At 57.9% G+C, this 12,074-nt stretch overlaps 1 protein-coding gene across 1 annotated transcript; it reads left to right on the top strand.

Moving 5' to 3' along the window:
- Positions 1-375: 375 nt before the first annotated feature.
- Positions 376-11,984, top strand: Tonsl (tonsoku like, DNA repair protein). Its single transcript, XM_076835942.2, has 26 exons — positions 376-448; positions 533-628; positions 735-877; positions 1,359-1,542; positions 1,793-1,922; positions 2,234-2,405; positions 2,494-2,608; positions 3,090-3,235; positions 3,315-3,467; positions 3,714-3,839; positions 3,969-4,158; positions 5,251-5,333; positions 5,424-5,513; positions 5,881-5,953; positions 6,055-6,218; positions 6,296-6,419; positions 6,544-7,298; positions 7,400-7,476; positions 7,816-7,966; positions 8,054-8,132; positions 8,491-8,792; positions 8,958-9,129; positions 9,742-9,917; positions 10,345-10,418; positions 10,860-10,993; positions 11,793-11,984. The coding sequence occupies exons 1-26, from the start codon at positions 424-426 to the stop codon at positions 11,975-11,977; spliced, it is 4,119 nt and encodes a 1,372-aa protein (XP_076692057.2). The 5' UTR covers positions 376-423; the 3' UTR covers positions 11,978-11,984.
- Positions 11,985-12,074: the final 90 nt, after the last annotated feature.

The following is a 12,074-nucleotide window of genomic DNA, read 5'->3' as shown; positions in this document are numbered from 1 at the left end:
TTTCTTCTTACGTTAGGGCACTGCGTCCTTTTTAAATCCAAGTGTGAGGTGGTGCGTTTTGATTTCAGGAGGACGCAGCGACGGTGCAACAGAACACCTGGATGAAAGCAGGAGCCGCAGCCCCAAGGTGCTGTGAGCAAGGTCGCCCCTCCGCCCGGCCCCGCCCAGACGTGTGCCTGGTGACCAACGCTGGACGCTGACCTGGCCGTAAAGCTCAGGGTGCCTGAGGCAGGCAGACTACACCTCCCAGGACGCTCTGCGCCCGCGCGCCGCGAGGAGGGGCGGGGCCTAGGAGAGACCCGCGAGGTGGACGTCAGGGGTAGGGCCTTGGGCGGGGCTTGGGCGTTGGACGGAAGGGGCGGGGCCTGGGCGGAACCTCGGCGCAGCGCGGGAACTCCGGATCGCGGCGGCTGCGGCAGGATCATGAGCCTAGACCGTGAACTTCGCCGTGAGTCTCTAGGGGCCCAAGTACGGGAGCGCGGGGCGGGGAGTTGGTCTCCACTCATCTCCCCGCCCTTCTTCCTCCTGGTAGAGCTGAGCAAGGCCAAGGCCAGGGCCCAGAAGAACGGGCAGCTGCACGAGGAGGCGGCCTTCTGCCATCAGCTGGGGGAGCTGCTGGCCAGCCGTGGTGAGCGCACGCGCGGGCTGGCGGCTGGGAACTCTGCTCTTCCCCGCCGCCACCAAAGCGCCAGTAACCTGCCTGGCCCGGTGGCCCGCGCCGTGCCCTTATGCAGGTCGCTATGCTGAAGCCCTGGAGGAGCACCAGCAGGAGCTGCGGCTCCTGGAGAGCGCCCTGGACATCCTAGGCTGTGCGGTGGCTCACCGCAAGATCGGAGAGCGGTTGGCTGAGATGGAGGACTACTCCGCTGCCCTACAGGTGCGCATCCAGCGTGGCAGCCTGCGCTTATGGGGCTGCTTTCTGAGGAAGGAGGCCCCACTTGGGAGTTTCAGAGTAGAGGGACTGGTAGGCAGCCACACATTCTGGGCCTGCCAGGGGCGCAGCCTGGTTCAGGGGTCAGCGCACTGCGGCCTTCCCTGGGACCAGGCAGTAGTGAATTCCTGGCAACAGAAACTATTAAGGAACTATTACTTCTGCCCAGTTTTTGTGGGAAGAGGGAGCAAGACCAACTGTTGCTGGAGGTGGTGGCAACACCCCAGCCAACTTCCAAGTCATCTATGTTATGAGCAACTATTACCACAGACAGCCTCTGGCACTAAGTAGATGAGGCATGTGTGGATGGCACTGCAGGGCTTTTGGAGAACAGAGGCTGTCTTGGGTGAGAGTGGCTTCCCCTGGGGTTGGGACTTATGGGTTTGCTTAAGGTGAAATCAGCTCAGCTGCTTTTTCCCTCCACCAGCACCAGCACCGTTACCTGGAGCTGGCAGATTCCCTGTCCAATCACACAGAGCTGCAGAGGGCATGGGCCACCATTGGCCGCACCCACCTGGACATCTATGACCACTGCCAGTCGAGGGATGACTTGCTACAGGCACAGGCTGCCTTTGAGAAGAGCTTGGCTATTATAGATGAGAAGCTGGAGGGTGGGTGCCCTCACCTAACTCCTGTGTCCCACCATCCAGGTCCCTTTTCCAAAACTCCTGCATGACAGTCTATAGGACCTTTGCTGCCTGCAATCTAGATTCTGGCAGGCATCTGTTTTTGTGCCCTTTATGCTTTGCCTGTAGCAAGACCTTTGTTCCCACAGTTGGTGGCGGGGGGGGGGGGGGTGGGCGCGGGGGGACGCATGTGGGGGAGGAAGCAGCTCAGTATCTGGGGGGGGTCATCTTCCAGGGACCCTGTCCCAGCGAGAGCTGAGTGAGATGAGGACTCGACTCTACCTCAACCTGGGTCTCACTTTTGAGAGCCTGCAGCAGACAGCCCTGTGCAATGACTACTTCAAGAAAAGCATCTTTCTTGCTGAGTGAGGCTCTATCCCCACCCCAGGAGGGAGCAGGGCCCCAAGATCTTCCAGAGAGGGCAGTCTGGTCAGGCTGTTGCTCTTCCATGAGCAGGGAAGCCTGTCATCTGTGCGGAGAGTTGGGGAGGAGTAGGTTCAGGTCCCAAGCTCACAGCATGGCAGAGTTGTAATCCCTGTGGCATCAGTAACCATAACTAGCTTGGTAATCTTTGCACCTCAGGGGTATCTTAAGTACTTTGCTGTCCTCTGTCCACTGTTATAGATCAGGGGAGGGTCCTGGGCACTTTGAGCACTTGTTACCTCGCCCTCTGCAGGCAGAACCACCTCTATGAGGACCTGTTCCGTGCCCGCTATAACCTGGGTGCCATTCACTGTCGGGAAGGGAAGCACTCTCAGGCCATGCGCTGCTTGGAGGGGGCCCGGGAATGTGCACGTGCCATGAAGAAGCGGTTCATGGAGAGCGAGTGCTGTGTGATGGTCTCCCAGGTGCTGCCCTCACCTACTCTAGGCTCATCCCCCTCTGGATGAGCTTGGTCCCTAAGGAGTCAGCACCTCACTTTCTTTTTCTCCATAGGTCCTCCAAGATCTGGGGGATTTTTTAGCTGCCAAACGTGCCCTGAAGAAGGCCTACAGGCTGGGTTCCCAGAAACCTGTACAGAGGGCAGCTATCTGCCAGAGCCTCAAGTATGGTAAGGCTGGACAGGGCCTGAGGGTGAACCCCAAAAGAGTTGGGAGGGCTCTGCTCCTCCAACAGAGGAGGCCCAAGTGTGTGTCAACTTTATCTGGGCCTCTCCCAGCAAGAGGAATAGGTCCCTATTGACTCAGACAAACCCTCATTTTCATCTGAGCCTGTAGCACAACATGTCAAAGGGCATTGAAGGGTGGTTGGGGGACTAGCCAAGCCTTTATTCACAATGCAGTATCTTCACTGACACGCTGGCAGGTGGCATGTGTGTGACTCTGTACTGATCATAGTGGTGGCCAGTGCTGATTGACAGTAATGAGCCCTTGCTGCAAGCCAGGCACTATTAGACTGTAAGCTTATTTGTTCTGATTTTGAAGGACCCACATGGTAGATTCTTCTACCCTCTCTTATCTGCTGGCAGGTGGTAGGACTGGGGTCAGTGTCCAGTGCTATGCTGCCCCCTTGCATGAGACTCTTTCTGGCAGTGATAGCAGTGATCAGGCTGCAACAGCAGCTGGAGGAGTCTGAGAGCAGTGACCCTCAGGGTGCCATGGCCATCTGTGAGCAGCTGGGGGACCTGTTCTCTAAGGCGGCTGACTTCCCCAAGGCTGTTGAGGCTTATCAGAACCAGGTGTGTGGCCCCTGTGGGGTGGGAGAAAAGAGCCAGCAAGGTACAGAGTGGACCTGGGCCTCACTGTGCCTCTCTCCAGCTGCACTTTGCTGAGCGACTGAATAGACCAGACCTCGAGCTGGCCACCATCCACGTGTCCCTGGCCGCCACACGGGCAGACATGAAGGACTATCGCCAGGCAGTATACCACTATGAAGAAGAACTCAGGCTGCGCAATGGCAATGCCCTGGAGGTGATGTGCCCTGTTCCCTCCTCAGTGTAGGTTTGTCCTCAGGACTCTGCCTTAGGACCACCATTCTCCAGTACGCATAGATGGGTGCCTCTCTGGACAGGACTTCCTTCTGAGAATCGTTGAGCTCCATTTTTTGGAGATGGGGCAGAACCAAGGCAGATATTCCTGTTGTGTGTAGGCACCTGGGGAGGCCATTTTATGGATGTCGTGGGCAGCAGCCATCAGCTCCTTCTTCCTCCACTCCAGGAGGCCAATACTTGGTTCAACATTGCACTCTCCCGCGAGGAGGCTGGGGATGCATATGAGCTTCTGGCTCCATGCTTCCAGAAGGCTCTTAACTGTGCCCAGCAGGCCCAGCGGCCCCAGTTGCAGGTACCTGAGCCTGCCCCACCTTTACTGGGTCCCCAGCAAGCCCAACTTGCTTGTCCCTCTTGTCTCATGCCCCTTTTCTCCCCGCCCCACCCCCAGCCTTGAGCAAGAAGATGTCCTCTTTCTCTTCAGAAACAGGTGTTGCAGCACCTCCACACTGTACAGCTGAGACTACAGCCCCAAGAAGCTCCGGGCACTAAAACCAGACTGCAAGAGCTGAGTACGGCTGAAGAACTGGTTGAAGAGGAGGAGGAGGAGGCGATGGAAGAGGCGGCAGCTAGCGTGGCCCTAGAGGCCAGTGAGCTAGAGCTCTCAGAGAGTGGTGAGGGCATTGTGGCTGCAGCTGGCCTTGTCCATGACTCTTGCTCTGGATTAGGTCCTGGATTGGTACTTTGCCTACACAGAGCCTGCTCAGGACTCACCAGCAGTCAGGCAGGCAGCCCTTGCTTTTGTGGAGGTGGACAAAGGGCTGGAAGCCTACAGGGAGGCTCTACAGGGCCAGAGCCTGGGGAGATAGTCCAGTAGAGGCCTGTATTGCACATCCAGGCAGGGTGCATCTCAGGGCCTTGCTGCTTCATGCCAGACCAAGCACATGCCTGGAACCCTCCAGAGGCTGGTGTGGTCAGCTGTGCAGAGGGTGGGTGTGAAAGACTGACTAGAGCAGATCTTGAACTTAAGTCACAGCTATGGGGTTAGGGTGAGAAGATATGGGACTGAGAGTAGGTTTGGTGGGAGGTAGGGAGCTGAGGCTGATTTCTGACTGAAGAGTGGGTAGAGGGGAGCCTGGCTATGAGGTTTGGAGTGTAGGTTCCTGGAAAGACTGTGACTTGAAAACTTCAGGGGCCTCTAGGACCACAAGTGAGTAACCCAGCAGCCATGGGAAGTTGGGCCAGGTCTTAGAGGAAGGTCAGGTTGGACATTGCTGGTGTGTGAGTGGTGTGGGAAGAGGTGACCAAGGACTAAAACGTAAGGGAGAACTGTTCAGCAGGTAGGCAACAGAAGATAGTGTAGAAAGAGCAGTGGCAGCAGGGAAGGAACAGAAGAGAACCTTTGAGTATCACCAGAACCAGGAGTGGGTGGAAAGTGAGAACAGGCAGGGTACACGGCCTAACAAAGATATTTGAGAGGGTGGCAGAAGGTCTGGATGGAGACTGCCCTGTAGAGCAGAGCCTGGGGGCAGGGGTGAGTGGGCATTTCCACTGAGGGAGGGCTGCATCCCCTGTTGACAGAGGAATAATGGGGCCTTGGCAGGTGAGGGGTAGCCTAGGAGCAAGGTTTGGCCCCACAGGTCTGAATTCTGCTCTCCTGCTTATGGCTGCTGCTGCCTCAGAGGTCAGAGGAGCCTGGGCAGGGCAGGGGTTTGTTTCTACTGCTGGCTTCTCACAGGCTCAGTCAGTTGGCTCGACTCTTCCAGAGGATGATGCTGACAGCCTGGCCTGGCAGCTGGAAGAGGATGAGGAGTTTCAGGGTTGCCTAGGCCGGCGGAAGGTGAACAGGGTAAGGACCATGTGCCCCAGTCCCTCCTGTCCTGGCAGCCGCACCCACCCCTCACACCTCTGCCCCAAGTCAAGGCTACTCTGCCCACAGTGGAACCGGCGCAATGACATGGGGGAGACCCTGCTGCACCGAGCCTGCATTGAGGGCCATTTGCGCCGTGTCCAGGACCTCGTGAGGCAGGTAAGCTATCACACCAACAGACTGCTTGACCCTAGCTCCATTAGGGAGGAGCTATGGGCTCGACTTTCTCATATTTAGAATGGGCCCTAAGATGCCAAGCAGAATCTGGGTTGGCCTGGCCAGGATGGGGACTGTATTACAGACCAAAACCCTGGTGCCCTCCCTCCTACCTCAGGCCCTTCAGCTAGGCTCTGTGCCTGCCCCAGGGCGCCAAGTGAATAGACTAGAGGGTGTGCTGTGGCTGCTCAGCCAGCCTTATTGGGCAGAAGTGGTACCCTCATTGAGGAGACCTCAGGCAGTGGAGGAGAGGGCCAGAGCCAGGCTGCAAAGCACACAGGGCCAGGCTCCTTCCTGTCCTTGGTCACAGGGCCACCCCCTGAATCCTCGGGACTACTGTGGCTGGACACCTCTACATGAAGCCTGCAACTTTGGACACCTGGGTGAGCAGGGGATGGGCAAGTCCTGGTGCACAACACGGGGTTTAGAGAGCGGGGAGGGGCTGAGCAGACATTGGGAGCTGGGCTTATGTCCCTACCTGCAGAGATCGTCCGCTTCCTGCTGGACCACGGGGCTGCAGTGGATGATCCAGGTGGCCAGGGGTGTGAGGGCATTACCCCTCTACATGACGCCCTTACCTGTGGCCACTTTGAGGTGGCTGAGCTGCTTATTGAGCGAGGGGCATCTGTCACCCTCCGAACCAGGAAGGTGAGCTGGAGTAGTGGTGGTGGGTGAGAGGGTGGGTGGGAGCTGCTCTGTTCCCTGCTCAGCTGGGTGCTACACAGGGCCATAGCCCACTGGAGACACTGCAGCAGTGGGTGAAGTTGTACTGCAGGGACCTAGACCTTGAGACACAACAGAAGGCAGCAGCCATGGAGAGGAGGCTCCGGGCGGCTTCTTCAGGCTCAGGCAAGTGGGGTCTTCTTCACCTGCTGACATTGCCTTGGGCTCTGGGCCCTGACTAACACTCCAGCATAGGGGGCAGAGAGAGAGGGTCTGGTACCTGTCTCATGATGCATTCTCCCTCCTACAGCCTCCCCAGCCTCCTGGACCATCCCAAGTAACCACCTGTTTGATCCTGAGACCTCTCCTCCCTCAAGCCCCTGCCCAGAACCCCCTTGGCACACTCCTGGGTCCTCAGAGGCCTCTCTAGCCTGCACCAGGGTTTCCCCACAGCAGGCTGCATCAGTTGTGGCAAGGCCTCGAAGGAGCAGGCATAGGTTGGCCAGCAGCAGCAGCTCAGAGGGTGAGGACAGTGCTGGGCCCCAAATGCCATCCCAGAAGAGGCCAAGGTACTTTGCCCCAGCACAACAGGATGAGGCCAGGACAGCTTGCCCTGCCAGCATCAGGGAGGCGAGTACAGTGAGTGCTGGCCAGGCAGCCTATCAGGCAGCCATCCGAGGTGTGGGCAGTGCCCAGAGCCGCTGCCTCAGGCAGGGCCCTTGGGGCCCAGGTGAAGCCCCTACACCCCAGACAGCACTCGTTCCGGAGGAGGAATACCTGGCTGGAGACTGGCTGGAATTGGACACACCCCTGCCCCGCAGTCGCCCATTCCGCCTGCCCCGCCCCCAGGGCAGTGGGGACAGCAACAGGCCCAGTGCTGTAGGGCCAGACGATGAGGAACACCCTGCCAGGCCCCGAACCCGGACCAGGCAGAGCCGCCTGACCTGTCTTGAGAGTTGCAGCACACTGGACAGAGCTGGAGGCAGCAGCTTGGCTGCAGAGCTCCCAGAGAATCCCAACGTGCCCAGGGTCCCTGGGGAAAGCCCTGCAACAGGCCAGCCCTCGGTGGGTGACAAGCTGGTAGCAGAGCTAACCCCCAGCTTGGGCAGGTGGAGATGGAGGCCTCTGTCTTTCCTGACTGCCCTGTCCCCTGTTCCTCCTATCAGGGTCTAGTACAGCCTCCTCCCATCCGGATTCGAGTTCAAGTTCAGGATAACCTTTTCCTTGTCCCTGTCCCACACAGGTATGGTGACATCTACCCTCTCTGAACCCCAGTCCCCCCTGCCCACCATGCAGCCCCTTGCCTGAGCCCTCAGTGGTAGCACAGTACATAGTTCCTTTGTGTACATATCAGGGTAGGATGTGTGATGACTGCCTCGGTGGCCTGTCCCTACTGTTCCCTAGGGTCCCTGAGTGAATGTGGCCTGGGTAGTCTTATAGTCCCTAGGAGTAGTCTGAGGAGTAGGTAGGATGCCAGGCTGCAGGGACAGAAGGCTGCTACCAGGAGAGAGAGCTGTAGGCCTCAGCAGTGTTGGCAGAACCCTAGGACATCTGGATGCAGCATCCCACCCTCCCCCAACAGTGAGGTCCACTCTGTGGCTTGGCTGGCTGAGCAGGCCTCCCAGCGCTACTACCAGACCTGTGGGCTACTGCCCAGACTCAGCCTGCGGAAGGAGGGTGCATTGCTGGCCCCACAGGACTCCATCCCAGATGTGCTGCAGAGCAACGATGAGGTGAGCCACAGCCATGGGCACAGACCACCCCCAGGAGCTGCCTCTCCAGGCTGCTCATCAATGGTGCTCACCAACGGTGCTCTTCAGGTGTTGGCTGAAGTGACTTCATGGGATCTGCCCCCACTTATTGACCGCTACCGCAGGGCCTGCCAGAGCCTGGGACAAGGTAAGGGCTCCAAGAGCCTGGCTTTAGGTGAAGCCCTAAGCAGAGGTGGTTGGTATGCAGGCCCTATCTTCCAGTTGCCATTTCCAGTTCTGTGGTGCACCCTTCCCTGCCTAACCCTTGCCCCCACGAATGGGTGACAGGTGGGGGCAGACAACCCTGAGCTGAGGAAAGGAGCTGCCAGGAAGCTTGTTGGATGCAGATGTGAGAGTGGCCCACCTATGCAGATACTCATGGCACTGAATCCCAGGCTTGTAGGAATAGACTCAGCTTTAACTCTTGGGGCTGCCTGGTTTGTCCACAGAACTCCAAAGGCAAAATGTAGGCACTGGCCCTGATAACCCCATGTCTCCCTCATCAGGGGAACACCAACAGGTGCTGCAGGCCATGGAGCACCAGGGCTCAAGCCCCTCCTTCAGTGCCTGCTCCCTGGCCCTGAGCCAGGCCCAGCTCACACCCCTGCTTCGAGCCCTCAAGCTACACACAGCGCTCCGGGAGCTGCACCTGGCAGGGAATCGGCTCGGGGATGGATGTGCCAGTGAGCTGCTGGCTGCTCTGAGCACCATGCCCAGCCTGGTCCTCCTTGATCTTTCATCTAATCACCTGGGCCAGGAAAGTCTACGCCAACTTGCCGGGGGCCCTCAAGGCCAGGCCACCTTGCAGGTAGAGCCTAGGGTACAGCAGGCCAGCAACTCTAGTAACAGGTTGCAACAGCTGGGAGAACTGGCCAATGCCCAGCCTGGAACAGGGATCCTGCAAGAAGACTAGACCTGAGGGGACTGGGCCCATGGATGTCAAGGGACTCAGTGCTCACCATGTTTTCCACAGAACTTGGAGGAGCTGGACTTAAGCATGAACCCTCTAGGAGACGGTTGTGGTCAGGCCCTGGCTTCCCTCCTGCGGGCCTGCCCCCTACTCAGCACTCTGCGCCTGAAGGCTTGTGGCTTTGGTCCCAGTCTCTTCCTGAGCCACCAGGCAGCCCTGGGCAGTGCCTTCCAAGGTGAGCTGACCAGGCAGGTCTAATCCCTGAGCCAGGTGTGGAGGCATTAAGGGTCTTGGGCATAAGGACCAAGATGGGATTTGCTTGGGATTTCAAGCCTGGCTTCTTCAGGAGGAGCTAACTCCTCTGAAGGCACAGGTAGACGTGTGGGTGCTGGATCAGTCTGGGCTGTGCTCCCAGACTACAGGCAGGATCCCAGGCAGGCCATCTCTGCGCTGAACCCCACCACATGCCTATGGCTAGAGCCTTCTGTGCTTCAGTTCTGCCATGAGCATAACTGGCAGCCCTAGTGCCAAGAGGCTGGGAATAGAGCCACCTAGGGATCCCTGGGGCAGGGGTTATGTTGGGCAACAGTGGTGTGAGTTCCTCCTGATCCCCCCACAGATATGCTGGCCCAGGGCCCATTTCCAGCAGCCAGGGATTGGTGGGTGGGGAAGGCTGGGCTCAAGAGAACGTGGGCAAGAGCCGTTGCCACTAAACCTGTTTCCCCACAAAATTAATGGAGAAGAGCCTCTCCAAAAGGGGTCGTAAGTGTTCTAGGCCCAGAACTCAGGGTGGAGGGTGGGTAGGATGGTGGCCACATGAGGCCTACAAATTCTGGTCCTGGTACAGATGCTGAGCGCTTGAAGACCCTGTCCTTATCCTACAATGCCCTGGGTGCCCTTGCCCTGACCAAGGCCCTGCAAAGCCTGCCCACCTGTACTCTTTTGCACCTAGAACTTGGCTCTGTGACAGCCAGCAAGAGTGACTTGGGCTTCATGGAGCCCATTGTCAGGTACCTGGCCAAGGTATGAGGTGGGGAAAAGCCAGAACATGAGGCTTCAGAGACCAAAGGTTCCCATAACTGTGACCTTTGGGAGGTTGGAGGGATTTGATTTGGGACAAACAGCTGCAGGACACCTGTACAGACACCTGCCTCAGGCTATGAATTCCTGGCCACCAAAAAGGACATCTGGGATTTGGGATGGCATCTCTACCCCAAACAGTTCCCGAGGAACACACCAAGCCCCTGTGTTTTCTCCCAAGGACTTTTCCAGCCAGGGCCAAGTCCTTGTGGTTTTCACATCACAAGGTGCCAAGCATGACTTACACCAGGAAGGAGAATTTTCTTCTCACTTCCAAGTTCAGGGGCTTCCTGGTTGTGGGGACCTCTGCCAGGAGGGAGGGAGGACCAGTGCCCACTGGGCTTAGCTCCCTCCCTGTGCTTATGTCCAGGAAGACTGTGCTCTGGTCCACCTGACTCTGTCTGCAAATTACCTGAATGACAAAGCTGTGAGAGAACTAAGCAGGTGATGCCCCTGCCCTGTTGCCTGTTGGGGGGGGTCTCAACCTGAAGACCTGGGACCCTGTTCCTCTGACATCCACCCTGTCTAGGGCTGGCCTGGCAAGCATGCTGCTATCCTAAAGGTTTTTTTTTTTTTTTTTTTTTATTACCATACTCTCGTGACTCTTGAGAGCTTTCCTTCTTATATGGCCTTTCTTGGCACCCTCTGTGCATCAGTCCATGTCTCTGGAGACTTGGCGGCTCTAAGGGGAGCGACAAGAGGTGTGCGAGTTTGGCAGTCTCGACCTCTAGGTAGTGCTGCCAACCTTCCCTATGCTGTGTTGGGCCACAGCCTGCTGGGCCTGGCCTATGGCTCCCAGAGCTAGGGTTTGTAGGGCAGCTTTCCCTAGAGATTGAGTGAGGGCTTCTGTGGAAGCTAATCTCTGAACTTCCCACACTGTCTCAGGTGCCTGCCTCTCTGCCGCTCACTCATCTCTCTGGACCTGTCTGCCAACCCTGAAATCAGCTGTGCCAGCCTGCAGGAGCTCCTGTCTGCCCTCCAGCAGAGGCCCCAAGGCCTCCACTTCCTTGGCCTTTCAGGTGAGGGCTGAGTATGGTGGCCACCTCTGCCACACTTTCACAGGCTGAGGCTCAGGTAACTTCTCCTAAGAAGCCAGCATGATGAAAGACAGTGTGGAGCATGACAAGAAAGGGACAGGGGAGCCTGGGGTCTTTGCCTCTGCCCAATCCAGCCTAACCCTCAAGTGTAGACAATAACAGAAAGGCCCCTCGTCCACAGGGATCTCTTCATTCTTGATGGCAGGAAGAGGAAACCCAGGGTCCAGGTTCCCTGCCACAATGGGACCCTCCCACCTTCTGGCAGGGGTTGTTTTGACCCTCTCTGTCCTGGCTGTGACAATGTAGCTTGTTCTGCAACACCAGGGCAGCCCCCACCTGTGTTGTCTGAAGGACAACTCCAGAAGAGGGGCATTTGGTGAACTGGCCCACCAGCAGCCTGGCATCCCTAGCTGAGGCCTGGGCAGAATGGCAGGCTTTGCCCTTCAGGGGAAATAGGCTTGTGCACAAGGGAACCCCTGAGTTCTTCCTGGGCTTTTCACTTCCTGCTTCCACACCTGGCTGGATTCCTGGCACCTGCGACGTCATGCAGCTTCCCCAGGTTCTGAGGCTACTGGGCTTTCTGGCCAGAGGACCAAGCTCTGAGCCCTCAGGCCCACGACATAGAGATCTACTAAAAATTCATTCTATGGGTGGGTGGGCCAAAGTGTAGGCACGCTGTGCGGTCGGGGTGGGGGTGGCATCCACCAGTGGGCCCATCTGCCTGACCATGGGCCAGGCACACCTCCTTCCCACGATGAAGCAGGACTTTTTTGCCCTCCAGGCTGCACTGTCCAGGGTCCCCTGGGCCCGGGTCTCTGGGACAAAATCACCACGCAGCTGCGGGAGCTCCAACTATGTAGCAGAGGCCTGTGTGCCGAGGACCACGATGCCCTGCGCCAGCGGCTGCAGAGTCCCAGCTCATGCACTCTGACCCGGGGCCCCCAGCTCTTCTTCCGGGACCTCTGACCCTGCCCGTCCCCTGCCCAGAAGCCTCAATAAACGTCTTTGCTGCCTTCTTGGAGTGGCTTCCTGGGTGGAGGATGGGTGGTGTAAAGCGGGATTC

This window comes from Callospermophilus lateralis, chromosome 16 (assembly GCF_048772815.1).
Source record: "Callospermophilus lateralis isolate mCalLat2 chromosome 16, mCalLat2.hap1, whole genome shotgun sequence".
Lineage (NCBI taxonomy): Eukaryota > Metazoa > Chordata > Mammalia > Rodentia > Sciuridae > Callospermophilus > Callospermophilus lateralis.
Note: the sequence above shows the minus strand (reverse complement) of the source record. Positions and strands in the feature narration are given on the sequence as shown.

Bases quoted from the DNA above. Each gene is read 5' to 3' on its own strand.
- Tonsl (XM_076835942.2), top strand. From the start codon at position 424: ATGAGCCTAGACCGTGAACTTCGCC. The intron at 4,159-5,250 runs GTGAGGGCATTG...CGACTCTTCCAG, and splicing joins GCTAGAGCTCTCAGAGAGTG to AGGATGATGCTGACAGCCTG. The intron at 7,967-8,053 runs GTGAGCCACAGC...GGTGCTCTTCAG, and splicing joins TGCTGCAGAGCAACGATGAG to GTGTTGGCTGAAGTGACTTC.